The sequence below is a fragment of the Protopterus annectens genome, chromosome 8.part1 (genome assembly GCF_019279795.1).
Source record: "Protopterus annectens isolate FY-2018-M chromosome 8.part1, PAN1.0, whole genome shotgun sequence".
NCBI classification, from domain to species: Eukaryota; Metazoa; Chordata; order Ceratodontiformes; family Protopteridae; genus Protopterus; species Protopterus annectens.
In genome coordinates, this window is record NC_056742.1 from 318,317,170 (window position 1) to 318,335,596 (window position 18,427).

The 18,427-nt window shown below is 38.7% G+C and overlaps 1 protein-coding gene across 1 annotated transcript in view; it reads right to left on the bottom strand.

The window, feature by feature from the left end:
* PMFBP1 (polyamine modulated factor 1 binding protein 1) overlaps positions 1-18,427 on the bottom strand; it is a 3,624,986-nt gene that overhangs the window by 566,327 nt on the left and 3,040,232 nt on the right. The window contains exons 29-30 of the mRNA XM_044081904.1: positions 6,233-6,390; positions 1,251-1,497 (exon numbers count right to left, since the gene is read on the bottom strand). Of these exons, the coding sequence (XP_043937839.1) occupies positions 1,251-1,497; positions 6,233-6,390 (405 nt within the window). The remainder of the gene's footprint in view (positions 1-1,250; positions 1,498-6,232; positions 6,391-18,427) is intronic.

Below are 18,427 nucleotides of genomic sequence, written 5' to 3' on the forward strand. Positions count from 1 at the left end.
GAAACTTATTTATCTGTTGTTGAAGATTTAGTTTCTTTAACTGAATATTTGATGTGCCACTAGTTTTGAGAAGGAATAGGACAGCAAATACAGTTGCATTGCTAATTTCACAAAAGGCTAGACATAGATCTCCACAGAAGAGTCTGTAGGAGACTGAGTACAGAAGAGGGCTGCCAGTCTCTCCCGATAACTAAGATGTTTGAGGTCACTGATATTTTTAGTAATGAAAGTCTGAGGTCTTTCAAGTTGTATGACTTTTTAGATAAATACATGTCAAAAGGTGTGCTGTATTCAATAATGAGTCTGATAAAAGGGAATTAAGACTTCTTTGGATCTAGCGAAGATGCCTTTAGAAATTAGATGGGCCAGATAAAAGGCTTTCCCACCTATTTATTACTAGAGTCCTGTGGAGGTTGCAGTAAGGGCATCTGAATATGTGCTTTGTAGGAAAGAAGACAGGTATTCTTGGATATTTTCAGACCTTCTTGCTACCACTCTATTTTCATATTTCACGTGTGAAAAACATTTTCCTATACACTTTAAAGACCAGATTACACAGAAGTGAAACCCTTTTCCTAGATAGGGCAAGAATAAACTCTGGGTTCTCAGAAGACCTGCTAGTCTGAACACAGTTTCCTAGATAGGAAAGCAGCATTCATTGTCAATATAGATATACCATAGATATACCAACCAATATAGATATACCAACACCAAGTGTAATATGAAGAGTGTATTACAGGGACACTGATTTACAGTTATTACAAAAGTGAAATTCCTTCTTCATGAATTAAAACTCCAGGCATTAAGTCATGATTGTTAAGTACAATTTCTTGTCATTAACAGTTCTGCTATAATTTTTGATGGTTCCTTGTAAAAGCAAAATTAAAACAGATTTTGCATGTAGAACATCGAGTAAAGCTAACTGGATGTTTTGAAAATTCTAAATATTAGAAAAAATAAAGTTATAATAAATTAGTGTTCTAGCCAACAATTCCACATTCCATGAACTGTCTGCTTTTTCCTGAGCTCTGACAGTTTGGATTTTGGTACTGTATCCAGAAAACTGAAAAATCTGTTCCTTGATCCCGTGATATGCACCACTGTGGGGAGAACGGCTGAATACCATCGTCTGCCATCTGCATATATTGGCTAATTATAGAAATGCTTTAAAGTTTGGTCTTTAACTTAGAGGTTATATCAAAATTTACTATAATGAGCTGACAGTAATCTGAAATTTATGTCTTACTAACCCGACTCTCTGTAGCGTTGATGGGATTCTTGTAAGTCCTGCTTTAGGTGCTGAATCTCTTCCTTAAGGGATGCATTTTCAGTCTCTTTCCTCTCTTTCTCCTTCTGCTGCCGCTGGATGTCCAGTTCAAGGCTTTTGACCACAGATGCCAGCTTATCAATTTCCAAGGCCTTCCCTTTCTGAGTAGTTTGGGCCTGAAGCAAGTCTGACTCTGATTTCCGCAGAAGGTCCTCTCTCTTTCGTATTGCCTAAAGAAATGAAAAAGTATATAAAAAAATGGAGAGTGACTGAAAAGTCAGTTCAAAGTGTTAGCTGTTGGCATTACCAATATTACAGATCTTTACTGGTGAAGCCAATAAAACTGCTTATCTGCTTTATCTGTAGTCCATCTCACTCCTCTTTACAAAACTTATATAGACTTCTCCTTACACTTGCTTCTTAGATCATAAAAATAATTCTACGTTTCTGGGGGAATTTCAACCTAAACTTGTTCAGCACTCTCCATTCACAGCTTATGAAATGATCACTTCCATACTCTATCCAGTCATCTCAGAGAAGTGATTCCCTCCTAGGACTTATACTAACTAGCAGCCATTAAGCTGCTTGTGTTTCAGAGTTTTAGCCGTGTTATTAGTGGCCATGCTAGAGATGACGAAGGGGTTCAACTGGGCATTCCTAGACTTGGAAGTAGAATATGACAAGGTCCCAAGAAAACTGATTTGTGTAGTCCTACAATGGTTCCAAGTCCCATGAATACTGGTAGAATTACTGCAGGCTATGTACAAGGACCCAATGACACAAGTACAAACAGTGTTTAGATTCACAGAAGGGTTGTCAGGGGGAATACGTGTGCATCAGGATTCATCTCTGAAACCTCTGCTGTTGATACTGGTGATGGTCTACATTAGCAAACAGGTCTGAGGGGACAGATTAACAAAGCTGCTCTATGCAGATGATGGGATATTACAAGCAGCCTCTGAACAAGATCAGCAGCAAATGATAGGGGAATGGAATACAAAAAACAAAGCAATTGGGATGAGGCTGAGTACAGTCAAAATAGTTGTCATGGCAACAAACAGAGGAAGTCAGAAGAAGCTGAAAACTGAGACTGAAGGGGAAATAGTGCAATAGGTGAACAGCTTCAAGTATCTGGGAGGGGAAGTTGAGAAGAATGGAAGTCTGAATGATGAGGTCAAAGCTAGAATCAGAAGGGTGGCAGCCAAATGATACAGCGTCAGGGGTAGTGCGTGACAGAAGAAAGCAAAAGAAGCTAAAAAGTAAGGTGCACAAAACTGTGGTACAACCAGTACTACTGTATGGTACAGAAACATGGGCAGTGAAGGCAAAGCAGAGGAAGGTAGAGGTGATGGGGATAAAGTGCCTAAGACATATGGTAGGATACACACTGCAGGACAGACAAAGAAATGAGGACATCAGAGCAGAATCCAAAATAACTCCAATTGCCAAGAAGGTCAAAGAGAACATATTGTGGCAGTTTGAGAACATGTGCAGGAATGAAGGGGACAAAATCATGAGGAAGATTTGGATGAAGACAAGAAGAGACAAGGGCATCCAGCAAAGTGATATATGGACTGCATTCGAGAGCACCCCTGAAAGCCAGGTATGACTATTGAAGAAAAATGGTAACTACTGACCTCACTCCATGTAGAAAATTGGAAAAAGGTGGTTGATGATGATGGCGATGATCATTAGTGGCCATCATCATGGTCATTCAAACAACCAAAAAGTAGCTCACTTGCTATTGATGGTTACCCAATTTTTCAGTCCAAAGATTTAATGCTCCTACTAAGCTCTCTACTACATGCTGGAATGACCATTTCTAAACATGTGACAGATGGCCAAATGCAGCAATTCACAGAGATGGTCCTCAAAATTCAAGGCAGCATTTTCCCCATAACTACGTATGGAGTTTATGTTATTACATACCCTTTCCTGTCCATGCAGCTTAACACCAAGTTAAATTATAAAACAGTGTGCCAGAACACTTTGAAAATCTATCAATAAGCATAAACATTTTTAGACCTCCCAGATTCTTTTAAAACTGGCTTAAAAACTGACAAATCCTGGCTTCTACAGTACCAGGAAGACCCTGTTCCTTAATCAACCAGAATCTGTTATACTGAGTTCATATGTATGTTCAACCTTCCTTAAATGTACTTGGCTCTGGTTGCCTCTTTTGCTAAAAGCAAATGCTAATATTCTAAAATACTTTTTAGTAACCTTTTGATTAGTACCCTATAACTTCTCAATGAATGATTAGAATATGACCATAGCTCCCCACTCAGAACCCAAATTTAATTTCAAACTTATCGTAGCCAAATCTACCTTGGATCTTTTCTCTTTCTTCCCCCATGTCCGAATGAGGAAGGGTAGCTCAATTTAACATCCATTCAAATAGACTCCCAATTGACTTCCAAGCCTCAGACTTAAAACTTCAAACTGTTCATTCCAACAACCTGGAAAACTGCAGTGAATATCTCCTTACTTAAGACTGCTAATCACTCCTGCCTGATAGATTTTAGTTGTACTACGAATCATCAAGCTTTAGGCAAAAAGTTACAGTAATTTATTTACAAACAAATTATATGCCTTGTAAAAAATTCAGAATCACTTGCAATATGGTTTCAGAAATGGCTACATCACTTTTATCACCTTACACTATGCAAATGATGCCATATTCCCAGAGGTGAGAAAAGGTTTGCTAAGAGTTGCTTTTTTGCTGGATCTTAAGAAGACCTCAGCCACTGCTACCAGGTTTTCTCAATGTGGCTTTGCTGAAAGCACTGCTTCACAGATTGGAAGCTATCTTAACTCCCAGGCTTTAATAATCCACTAAGAACACATCCTTTCTGATTCTTCCAGACTAACAAGTGGTGTATCCTAGGACTCTATGATAGGTTGAGTTCCTTTTATCATTTTTATAAATATCTATATATATCAGTGGCCAATAAGCAGTTATTTGTGTTGCTGATTTGTTATTGCTTAAAGATGGAAAGACTATTAGCCCTATTTGGAACAAATAAGATGATTTTAACAGGGTATCAAACTGACTTGATTTGAGTACATGCATTGCCAGCACTAATAAAATTCAAGTAATTGTTTGTGTCTTTCGGCTTTTTCCCGGTTAGGGGTCATCACAGCGGAACTCCGGTCCGCTAATGATTGGCAGTAGATTTTTTATGTGCCGAGTTTGCCAGCCCTGATGCACAACCTTCAATGAAGGTACGCCCATTCACGCATGTCTCCACACAGAAAACGCTATAGTTGAGAATCGAACAGCACAACGTCTTGCTTTGAGGCGACAACGCTACCACAGCACCACCACCACAGTAATATTTTCTGTTATTTCCTCACAGACTTGCAAAATCCATCTACCCATCTCTCTGGGGCTCTGATGGTACCCCAATCTCCTTTGTATCTTCTTTTAGATATTTTGAAGTCTAGTTTGACCCTCTACTTATGTTAAGTTTTCACAATGAAACAACAGACCAAAATGTCTGTAAATCAGTTGAAATTAAGGTGGAAAATTACCAGTTTTCTTATATAAGAAGACCAAAGTGCCACTAGCAAAAGCATATTACCACTAAAGTTGGAATGCGTACTTCCTTTAGTTTGCTTATCTTTTAATACTAAGCTACTCCGAATCACTGACAGGAAGTTATTTAATTACCATAATGGATGCCAAACTGCATCACTGCTTGTCATTGTACAAAGCAAATGGCTTTCAGTTGCCAACAGGACAGCTTTCCTACTTGTTGTCCTAGTCTATAAATTGCCAACTTCAAGAACTGCCTCCCTGTATTTAATAAGCTTGCTTCCAACTCCTTACTGTATACCTTAAGATATCAACATTTTTTGTCTGCAAACTATGAATGGACTACCCCTTTGTTTGTGGGTCTGTCCCTTCTACAATGTGTGGTAGTCTTACAGTGACCAAACAGCTGATTCTATTTAGTAGTTTGTGTGGGGTATAATTTCTTGAAGGGTGTTTTATATAACTGGGGAACTTCTTCCAGTACTGACAATGCAGAGCAGCATAAGGGGTGCTGCACTCCTGAGCGTGCTGGCCTTCAAATGTGATATTAAAGGAAGACTTCATCTGCCAGTGGTGGTGGTAGCTTAGATGGCTGTAGATGATCCCACGGCACTTATTAATAAAAAGATTAGGGGGAAGTTTCCTGGTGCCCTGGCCAAATTTCCCCTAGTCAGTATGAATACCAATTCAGGTCTTCCCGCCTGAAAAGTAGACACTGGACTAGTGGGACTAACAACAAATAAATAAATAAAAGCTGGATTATAAGTACAAATACATATATAAACCCCCAAAGTAATATTTTTAGATTCTTTTGACTTGCATTTGCCTGTTCATCCAATGGGTAATTAAAAAAGTTTGGCTAGAAAAGTATCATTTGTAGGCCAGGGTCTTCTATTATTAATCTGCAGCCTCCAATATTCAGATCAGATGCTCATGCACCTTTATTGTACAGCTGATATTACTAAACTTTTAAAGACTGTTAAGGAAAGAAAAAATAAGTTAGATGTATTTTAGTGAAGTCTGAAGCAACCAACTATAAAACAGAAATGGAGGCAGAAATGAAGACTCATAATGTGGTCTTTTCTCCCGTCAACATGTAATGTAACAGTGAGTTGACCAATTTCTCTAACAGTGATCACTCACAAATAACACACCACACTCTGTACCTGCTTTGTAACTGACATACTAACGCCACTGCATAAAACATGTCACTGTCCTACCCCCTCTCTGTTCATTGGTATTTCTCCTGCAGACCATCTTTACAGACTGACCAGTATGTACCAGTTACTCACCTGCATTTCAAAGTATTTGTAAACATTGACATTATTCAGTTTTACTGGCACATGACTGCATTGCAGGCTTGCTGTTCACAGGCTCTGCAGAGGAATATTCAGACAAGCACACACTGCACAAACACACAAACTGACCTGCTCTTTTTGTGCACAGACTTTTTGAACATCGCTGATTTCAACTTCCAGTCGAGCTATTTGTTGCTCCACTTTTGTCATCTCCTGTTTGTGCTTTTCTCTGTCTGAAGTAAGGTCATTCTGCAATTTCTTGATTTCCTTTTCAGATCTTGCCAAATCTGCATAGAAACAAAAAAGAAATTAAATTTAAGGACCAATCAAATTAAACATGTTTAAAGTTGTGCAGACTCTGTAAGGAATTACACTGTGCCTAAGCACACCTTGAAATGGAAAGTAATGGTTTTTAAGGGAGAGCAGCAGTGAAAGCAGTTATCAACCTATGAACCAGGATAAAACAAAGGGAAGCCAAAATGAAAGAAAGAATAAACATGGGTGAAAAATCAGTAACTAGAACACACATTTGAATAAATTTTGGCCAGGTCCAAAGAATTTGGAGTGAAAAATGAAGCTGCTTTTTAAGATTTATCAGTGTTTGTGGCCTGCATTCACAAAATAAAACATAGTCACACATATGTTTAACACCTTCAAAAGTGTACAAGCCAAATGCACACAGAACAGGAGGAATAGCAACATACTGCCAATAACAATGTATTTATTAATATGGCAATTTGGTAACCTCACTCCCCCTCCAATTGACTCCCCAGAGGTGCCCCTTTCTTAGCAAGTTCTAGGGAATAATAGAACAAAAACATGTTTTTTAAAGCATACAACTAAAAAACAAAAATGAGAAATATTTCACTGGTAAAACAAATAATATGTTGTACAAATAGCTCAATAACAAACCAGGTAAGTACTGTTCTTAATATAATATATTTTTGAGAGATATGAGAAAATGCATGAAGAGATGAAATCTGTTTCCAGGAGTTTCAGGACCAGTGTTTCCAAGGAACAAACAATTGTGTGATGTTACATTACATAATGGTACATTCTGAGATCAGAACCTAAAAAAACAGCAGCAAACCGAGAACATTTGAAACAAGTTAACTTCAAACTTCTCAAAGTCAGGGGCGGAACGGCTGCCAGTCAGAAGTTTGTGAAAGAACAGAGAGAGAAGGACACCTTTTGATAAAAAATTTCTGCTTTTGCACTAGCTCTATTATCATGGATCCCCAGCCATATACTGCAAGTATTAAATGTTTTGCCACTGATGAGCAGATAAGCCAGCCAATGCACAAGTTCAAGTAAATCAGTGTGTGGTAATAATCAATATCATCGGAGTTTTTCTGGATTTGACATCAGGTCATCTGAAAGCTGCAGGATCTTTCCCTTATCAGTGTTAACATGGGTCATTTACAGAACATTATGTACCTGGAGACCAGAACTGAAATCCTGCACCCCAACATGCACCAAAACTGGATAAAACTGTGAAAGGACTACATAAACTAGAACAGTGTTGCTGAATCAAGAGTCACAGAAATTGCTGTAAGCCAGATGACATGATTCAGAATACAATAATGCAGACTTTACGCAACAACCCATAACATTTCTTCTTTAATACAATACCTGCCTGCATGCATCAGCCAAGACAGACTACCAATATGACATCAGCTCTCACATCAACAAACTTGAAGAAGATGTGCCATAAGCAGGGTCTATATTAGATTACTGAACGCTTAAAAAAGCAAACGGTGATTAATCGACCCTATGTAAGTGAAAGCTTACAATGTCGAACTGTTAGAACAGCGATTTTTTTCCATGGGAAAAAAATCGCTGTTCCAACAAAAAAAAAATAAAAAACAAGACACTTTAAACATTACATTAAGTGGGGGGCTTCACCCCCCCTACTTAAATATACCAACTCCGAGACCGCACTACAGTGCCGAAAACAGCAAAGTAACAAAGTGGCCAAGCGGATTCTTTCCCAGGGAAAGAATTCGCTTAAAAGCCGCTTTGATATTTTGCTGTTTCAGTCTTTTAAGTTCGACCAAGGCACATTCGAAAATATGCGTCTTTGGTCTTCTAATAGGAACCACCATAAGCATTAGCTGGAAAAAAATAAAGAATGCACTGAACTGCATTATACACAGCCAGTATGTTTGGACAGGTTTCTTAAAATCTAGAACAGTAAAGGCTGTAACAAAAGTGTTTTTAGTTATTAGGGCTTTTAGTTGGTAGAGTATTGCCTCCGTAGATTTCATGTTTACAGTAAGTGACATCAAGTGTTTCAGCTGTATGACTTCTGAATGTCCATGATGTTAGTTGGGATATTTTGCAGACACCTTAATGGTTATGGACATCAGCTGGGTTAAAGACCCTGTGTTTCTAAAGTATAGCCAAACAGTCTACTTATGTTGTGCTGATGAGGTCATAAGATGTCAAAAACATGCATGTCTGCAGCAAGTGGGATTTGGCTTTGTTGTATCCACAAAGACTTAAAAAAAAGGTAAAAAGTCATGGACATTCAGAAACCATACAGCTGAAATACTTCATGTCCTTAAGGGGTCATTTGCATACATCCCATGAACCTCTATTATAGGTTCATAGGTAGGTACTAGGCTATCCGCCCGAGGGCATTTATAAGCCTAGCCAGAGTGTGTTGGCTTTCGCTGCCCCATTGATTAATTAACTGATCCTCTGTCAGGAAGAGCCAATGAAGTGATCCCAGGGGTGTATTTTCTGTTACCCATCCACTCGTCAAGGTTTCTCTTGAAGAGTGTTAGTGAAGGGCACTGCCTAATGAAGTTGGAATTTTGTTCCAAAGCATGGGGAGTCTCTGTGACAGGAATCTATCCCTCCAGCATGTTCTATTTATTGTTGTGGTGAGGTTTAGCTCACTAGAGCGTGTGGCTTGCAGTGACTTGGATTTCTTTAGGTGGAGCATGTCCATCAATTCTGAGTTGGACATGGCTTTGTAAGTCAGGCAAAAATCACCTCTGAGTAAGTGAGTACAGAGGCACTATAACCTCTTTATTTCTAGATGCGAACCTTTTAGTAATTAGATGGGCCACATAGAAGGATTTCTTAACTACTTTGGCAATATGATTGTCAAAGGAGAGATTACTATCTACCTGGCTCCCCAGATCTCTTATTACCTCTTCTGTATTAAGGGGGCTGCCACCTATGTGGTAATTTGTGGGTGTTTTGTTTTTTCCAAATGGGATGACTATGCATTTTTTGGCATGCTTAAGGCCATGACTTTGACACCAGGTGTCCATCTCAGTAAGGCCCTTTTAGAGGATGTCTGTGTCAGCCAGAGAGTCAATTATGGCTCCCAGTTTGCAGTCATCAGTGAACTTGGTTGGCCATAGTCCTCCTGTGTTTGCCTGTACTTCTGAGAAGTATATGCTGAACAGTAGGGGTCCCAGGACCAAGCCTTGCAGGACACCACTTGTGACTGGTTTAGAGTCGGACCTGGAGCCCACTATTCTTACTATGTGAGTTATACCTACACTGAGCAGACAGTAGATTAATAAAACGTGTTTCATACTTCCTACTCTTCATTGAACAAAAGCCATAAGATCTTTTCCTTCACCTGAACAGACAGACGTTAGTTACCAGTTGGCAACCCATCTCGTGACGTAGGGGTTTATGTTCAGGCTGGTGAGTTTTTCTGTAATACCCGAGTGGGGAATGGTGTTAAAAGCTTTGGCGAGGTCAAGGTAGGCTGTGTGAACAACCTTTCCCTCATCTATGGCCTTGGTGACTGTCACAAAGAAGTCAACCAGGTTTAGTAGGCATGATCTGCCCTTAACAAAGCCGAACTGGGTCGGGTTAAGTGTTTGGAGATTCCAAATGTCTTTGTTAATGAGTTCCATGATGATGCGTCCATAGCCTTGCAGACCAGGCTAGTCAGGCTTATGGGGTGATAGTTACCAGGGTCAGTTGTGGTCCCTCCTTTGTGGAGTGGAATAACCGTTACTGTGCACCACTCTATGGGCATGTAGCCTGTGGAGAGGCTGAGGTTGAACAGCGTGTTTAGGTGAGAGGTTAGTTCATTCTGTAGTTCGTGCAAGACACAGCCTGGGACACCATCTGGCCCCATTGACACTGTGTTTTTGTCTTTTGAAAGGGCTATTTTCACCTGTGCATCTGTGATTTCCGGGACACTACACTTTTCTGGTATTGTTGTGGGCCCTTTTGGGGGTGAGAGGGGGGGTGAAGTTTGCACTGAATCTATCTGCCAGGATGTTGGCAATATCAGTAGGTTCAGTATATTTTGTGTTATTTTGCACTAGTTCAGTGCATATCTGCGAGTTGCCACTTAGATTCTTAATATAGCTAAAGAAGGCTTTGTAGTTATCTTTTGAATCCTTGGCTATTTTTCTTTTGAAGTTAGCCTTGGATGATTTTATGAGGGACCTTAGTTTTTTACTGATACTGATCAGGGTTGTCTTTCCTTCTTGGGATTTGCTTTTTTTCTGAACTAGTTTCCTCCTTCTATTGTATAGCCTGTTTATGGCAGGGGTCCACCAGACTGGTTTCCTTCTCTTAGAGGGGTGAATCTTGGATCCATGCATCCTTGTAGGTGCTCATATATTACAGGACGTTTAAGGTATCGCACAGTGAAAATTCTAGCATAGGCTAGGCTTTTCTTGCACTATTTACTAATTGGTTTGTCTGTGTGAGCTTTTTTACTCTTTGGTTTGGATGTTTACTGAAGTAGTAGAATTCAAAGGCCTCTAATATATTTAAAATAAATGTATGAATAAATGAATCATACTATCCATTTAGCATAACATGCTACATGGACATTACTTAGCTACTTGAACAAAGGAAAGAGTCATGAATTTCTTCACATTTGTCAATTCAAGAAGTACCTAGCCGGGAAGTTATAAAGTATAAGAGTACAACCTACTAAAGGTATGGGGACAAAAAAATACAATATAGCATCATAGAGTTACTTCACTGTAAAAATACTAGTTTAAGTTCTTACTGAGAATGCATTTGGAGATGTTGACTATTAAATAAAATACTTAGCATTGACATCACTTTACATTTTAAACTAACATTACTCATTGCAGGTTTAGCAAACTGCCTTAATCTTCACACCCTTTGCTTATGAATCTTTACCTGGACCATGGATTCCAGTTAACAAAACTTACTTTGGAGTTTCAGAAGCCAGAATATTAGCATAGAAAAGAATTGCACTTGATATTGCAGTAAGTGACTTTCAGCTATAAAAGAAAATGAGATCCTGATTATATATTAAGACAATTTACATGTCACGATGCAGCAAAACAGATCAACTGAAAATCACTTTTGGTGAACCTGACTTTGTCCTTTTCCCACTGTTATGTGAGTTAGGTGGCTGTGTGTGTGCATGTGGGGGAGTATCTTCGCATAGCAGAGGGTACAAGGAACCTGCCCCATTACAAAAAAAACCCTCTTTTTTTAGTTTGCCAAAAGTGCTTTTCACTAGAACTGTTTTGCTGAATCAAGAATCACAGAAATTGCAGTAAGCCAGTTGACATGATTCAGAATAAAATAATGCAGACTTTATGCAACATCCCATAATATTCCTTCTTTAATACAACACATGGACGTCATCGTCTTCCCCTTATCCTGTCACTGGGTAACCAAGGCATGACATAACGATGGGGTCTCCAGAACATCAATAAGACTTTAGCAGTATGAAGTGGGTGCTGCAATCCTGATACACTGTCCTTCAGATAGTATTCAACTAACATCTGTCTGTTCCGGTGACAGTTCATGTGAAGGAAAAGATCTTATGGCTTTTTTTCAATGAAGAGTAGGAAGTATGAAACACGTTTTATTAATCTACTGTCTACTCAGTGTAGGTATATCTCAAAACTTAAAATCCGTTACTGTCACATTTAATGCTGCCTTCATAATGCTGTAGACGTACTTCAAGCTGCTTTATATTTGTAACAATCTATGTTCTGTGCTTCTACCTCATTTACTAGAAAAATAACAAATATAAAAATTTTACTAGCCTCTCTGATGTACTTAGGTCTCAAAATGCATCCAACTTTAAGTCCTCATAAATTATTTGTGACCATGTGACATGCCCCTGAGCTATGCTCAATCTTGTCCAAAACTGTTTAGGAAACAGACAATTTGGAAATAAATGCTCTTGTATTTAAATGTCTCCTATGCATAACAGTTAGAAGCATATTTCCTACAAAATGCTATTACTAGAATTTTCCTTTTTCAAGATTACAACCAGCTTTTCTCAAGTCATTTGCCATATTATATCTCATGCCTCCTTTTAAATTTCTTCATCATACAATACCACTGTCATCAGTCATAGCAAATGTTCCATGATGCTCTCTCCATAATTTTATAACTGGGGACGTGGGCTGATCCATATGCCATTTTCAAGCAATTGCCGGAGCCAAGGACTAAAGTGCACCCAGTATAAACCAGTGCATTATATTAGGCATGCATATTACTGGTTGCTGAGTTATGAGAATGAGCATATGATTAAACCCAACAAAAAGGTAGAAAGCAAAATTACTTTGGGTAGAAATACATCTAGTAATGAAAAACCTGTTAAAGGGTCGGTATCAATGTAATAGATATAAAATTCATAATAACTTTATTGTTTATATATATATATATATATATATATATATATATATAGATATATATAGATATATATAGATATATATATATATATATATATATAGGGTCTATATTAGAAGACCAAATCTTTCGAATGGGTCTTGGTCGAACTTAAAAGGCTGAAAATGCAAAATATTGCCGTTTTCAGCACTGTAGTGCAGTCTCGGAGTTGGTATATTTAAGTAGGAGGGGGGGGGGGTGAAGCCCCTAACTTAATATAATGTTTGAAATTGTTTTTTATTTTTTTTTATTTTTTTGTTGGAACAGCGATTTTATTTTCCCTGGGAAAGAAATCGCTGTTCTGACACTTCGACATTGTAAGCTTTAGCTTACATAGGGTCGATTAATCACTGTTCGCTTTTTTAAGCATTTGGTGATCTAATATAGACCCATATATATATATATATATATATATATATATATATATATATATATATATATATATATATATATATGGGTCTATTTTGTTTAATTGGAACTACACTTACCCGAATCTGAAAAATGTGAGACAACTTCACCAAACACTGAATAACCCAAAGCACAACTGACAGATATTTTTTACAGGGAAACTAATCACTTGGCCACCAGGACACACACACACACACACACACACACACACACACACACACACATAAAAAAAACAGAAGCAAATTAAACCCATGCAAGTGAGGGGCTTCGCTCCCCACACCCTCTAACTAAATATACCAACTCTGAGATCGCACTACACTGGGGAAAAGGGCACAGTTTACCCTGGTGGCAAAGTGGTTAGTTTCCCTGTAAAAAATACCGGTGATTCATTGCTGTGGGTTATTAAGTGTTCGGTGAAGCTGTCTCGCATTTTTCAAATTCGGGTAAGTGTAATTTCGATTAAGCAAGGGACACACACACACACACATATATATATATATATATATATATATATATATATATATATATGTGTGTGTGTATATATATATATATATATATATATATGTGTGTGTGTGTGTGTGTGTATAGATATATATATATATATATATATATATATATATATATATATATATATATATATTCACATAAGCATTTTGAAGGAGAGAAAATTGCATTTGATTAATTAAGCTGATTGATGGAAAGAGAGAAACAGATATTTAAAAGAATTTAAGTATTTAACTAGAAGCATCAGCAAACAGGCATCAGTAAAGTGGCTAACTAACTGTGATTTAAAAATGGAAACATGCAAAATATTTGTAATATTTGGATGGAGAGAATTCCAAACTGCTGAGGCTATTTTAGAGAACTTATCAAGTGTAAAATGTCTGTCTATAGTGTTGGAGTTAAGTTTTGACATGATGGTGTAGTGGAAGGTGTTTATTTTTAATATGTTCCCCCATGACACAAGCATCTTACAAGAGGGTCTAACACAGACAAATGACTGGTGCCAAAGTCAAGGATTAAAGCTCAATGTCAAGAAATGTATTACAGTACCTTTTGGGAAAATGGCCACCCAGGCTAAATTACTCCATCAATAAGACACCCCTAAGAGATGACCCAGTAGTCAGAGATCGGGGAACATATGTAGACAGTAATCTTTTCTTTGGCCAACATGTTTCAAAGGTAGTAAGAAAATCATTCTATGTCACCTAACATATAAGTAAAGCCATGGCATCCAGGTCCAAGGCAGTAATAGTGCCACTTTACTCGGATCTTACCATCATTTTGTATAATGTACTTTTTGGCATGTACCTTGCCAAACATATGCCACAGCTGTAACTCCCACAAAGGTTCCTTACCAGGAGAATCCAGAGTATAAACACATTGTGCTATGCAGAGTGCCTTAAAGCCCTTCCACTATATTCTGTCTCCTACACATTACTGAGAAGCGATCTATATGTGGTATACAAGGCATTCTCAAATCTAGCTCTGATGGACTTTTGGACATCCACAAAATGAACAGCATCAGAATCACTAGGTCAAGGATTTAAATTTTGTTTCTGACATAAATAGCACATGGTGAGACAGATATGTATCTCAGAGGGACGACATCCATGTGAAGCAGAGTTCATCTCTAACCCTATTTAAGCATAACCTTGACCAACATATGGAAATTAGGAAATTTAAACCAGGTCTGGCCCCATGTCTCTGATGAACAGAGGCAGTAACTATGCCCAAACTTACATACCCCCCAAGATAACCTTTAGAAACTTCCTAACTAACATACCCCCTCATAATAAATGCCCATGATACATATGAACCTAGGAACCCATGAACATAGGGCCACAACTGGATTGGGTTGTGCAGTTAGTTGATTAGCAGATTGTTTACCTATGAACCTAATGGTGGACAGTAGCATGTGTGTACTGCATGAATGTGACATCAGACAACAGCAAGGATTCTTTGTGTGCCACTAGAAGTCAACAGACATTTTTAGAGTTTGTTAATGATAATTTCTGGTGTCTATTACAGTCCTAAAGTTACAGACTTTAAATTGTAGTTTTGGAGGTGTTTTGTAATATAAGTATAAGGTAGAAATATATAGGATCATGTATATACATTCTAATTTAGCATATATATATATATTCTAATTTAGCAATCAAAGTATTTTTGTAATAGATATGTAGAATTTATGCATTAGCAACTTTACTAAAATAGTCTCAGCAGTTTAGAATAACATTTTAGAGCATGTTTCCATCTGAGCAAAAGATATTCATATAAACTTTTCAGTTTACACAGTTAAGCTGAGTGCCCAGCCATATCTGAAGGCACTGACAGAATTAACAGATATAATGTGAATCCCTGAATGAACAGATATATTATGAAATTTGAGTGGCTCTGAGGAGCAATGATTTAGTTTTAAGTGAGTTAACTGTAAGCATATTATTAGACAGACAAATGCATGCTTCAGGAGTCATGTTCTACCTGTGTTTGAATAATATTGAATGTTTTAACTGCTTTTAGAGTGTTGGCAGTGTCATCTTAAGGGCAAGAAAGTCAGGTAAACATACATTTACAGAGGAAATAAACACACGTGAAGGCAACCAATCTGGTTAAAAATGGAAGAGGGGAACAATCCTCGCTTCCTCCTTTATTATAAAGCACATGGTCACGTGACCTCTCTTGACCTCTCCACACCAACAATGTCAGTGTAAGAGCACACATACGATCATTCACTCTCTTTTATTATTATCAACCAACACCTCCACTTGATCTTACAAATACATACGTACAAATACATTTCAAGAACATATTTTGGATAACTCTTCCTTCACATTCCAAATACGTAATACATGAACCTTTCAATTTTCGATTTCGCAGCAGATTTAGTAAAGATATCTGTAGTTTGTTTTCTTTATCTTGTGTTTTGCTTGCATTCTGTTTTAACAGCATATTAAAACTTCAAAAGAGACCACAGCTCTCTCTGTTCTGAGTCAGGCAGAATTTTTCCTCCCTCCCACCCATTTAAGTTGTCTTGTTAAATACCATTGTCTTTCTAGTTGCCCGCCTCTTATGTTAATCTGACCATATATCTCATTTCTCTCTACTTTCACTGGCTTATGTGAGTAATCACAAAACCATCACTTTTGAAATCCCACCCCTTCAATTATTTAAATTTATTGGCCATCCTACAGTATTTCATAGTACCAAAATACAAAAGTAACCACCCCTTTCAGTCCATCTTGCTGTTTTAAAAATAGTAACTCTCCACTAAACCTTAACTTTTTAAACAGGTAAAACTCAAGTTACCTACTTTCATATCTAACTTCTCTAGTGCACACTGCAGAGTGCATTCTTTTCAATCTTACCTTTAAGCATCCCTGTTACTAGCACTTTCTCTAATACCTAAAAGATCATCTCTACTTGACTCCAAGTAGACTTTTCTCTATCTGTTAAACCTAGCACTTGCTCCTACAGTACTTATTACCTTGATACGGCACTCTTATAGATAGCACCCCAAAAGGCAAACCCCATTTCTCGGTCACCCACATCCCCGGAATCTCTTTTAAAGTTTTTTGTCTAGTCCTTCTAGCATGTCGAGGGATCAGTTGCTAGTGTCCTCTCCTGCTCAGCTGGTGAACCTGGGAATATTGAGGCAATGTTACAATTGCCTCATGTACACAGACAACCCTCTCCTCCTCCCACAAAACACAAATACATGCGAGAGATGCAACTATACGGCCAAACTGGAGGCTGAGCTCTCTCAACATAGGACTGGCAAGACCAGTCAGGAGGAGAAGGTTACCACACACACTATAGACCCAGTCTCACATAGTACCATCACAACCTCAAATCATACACATAAACACACAAAGACATACTTGGCGGCTCTGATCAAAAATCTACCAAAACAGCAGAGGCCACCAAAGCAGACACCCAAACAACCACCACCTCAGAACACAACACCTGCAACACATAGACCTCACAGTCAGAGTGTCAAACAATCACAGCCCTTAAGGCCAAACACAATGCCAGACACACTAGTCATTGGTGACTCCATAGTCAGACACACTGACGTCCCGCTCACCAGACTGAGTAAGGAGAAGGTCACAGTAAGCTGCCTGTCGGGCGCTAGAATCCGCCACATAACGCAAGCACTCAGGTCTCTCAACAGCAGGTACAAATACGACTCAGTCATTGTCCACGCTGGTGTAAACGACCTGAGACGTACCTCCTTGGACTACATGAAAAGAGACATTGAGGAGCTCTCTGATTATGTAGCCCAGGCAGGTATGACCCTGACCTTGAGCAGTATCCTACCTTCACCAAGAATGATGCCACAATACAGAGATAAGATGATCAGCTTTAACAATTGGCTTAAACTCTGGTGCCATTCAAAGGGGATCCAATGTCTGTCTGCCTGGGATGACATGCTGGACAAGCCACGCTGCTCAAGGGACGGCTTGCACCTGTCACCCTGGGATTCCGGATATCGGCAAAGGCTCTTGCCACCCCATAGTGCCTTTTTTAGGCAAGGCTCAAATTCTAAACCTACCACCCTAAAACACAAAAAAGGAAAAAAACTAAGGGTAATGCTGCTCAATGCCAGAAGTCTAAATCTCAAAATGCACGCACTTGAGGCCCTTCTCAGTATGGAGAACATCGATGTCTGTGCAGTGACAGAAACCTGGTTCAAGGCTCCTGAGAGCACCCCAGCACTATCAGGTTTTACCTCTTATCATGCGTTCCGCCCCAAAATCCAGACAATACCAAGAAAGGAGGGGGGTATCCATATTCATCAAAGACACCCACACCTCAAGACTGGTGGCAACGCACGATGCATCGGAGACCATCCAGGTGCAATTAACCATAGGCAAGACTGCTCTGCAAATTGTAGCATGTTACAGGCCACCCTCACAAACTCAGGAACCTCACATGGCCTTCCTGAAAACACTAGAGGGATAAATGTATCACCAAACACCATCATACTAGGTGACTTCAATTACCCTAATATAGACTGGGAACACTACTCAAGCCCAAACACCCTAGCCCAAAAGTTCCTGGAATTCATAAACTCAAATGCCATGGAACAACTAGTCACCATCCCCACAAGAGGAGAAAACATACTTGATCTCATCATCACGAACATGGGAGCACAATGTTCAACACCTGAAGTATACCCCTCACTGGTGAGATCAGATCACAAACTAATCTCGCTGGAGGTCCTCATCCCACCCCCACCTGAAATAAAAAAGACCACAG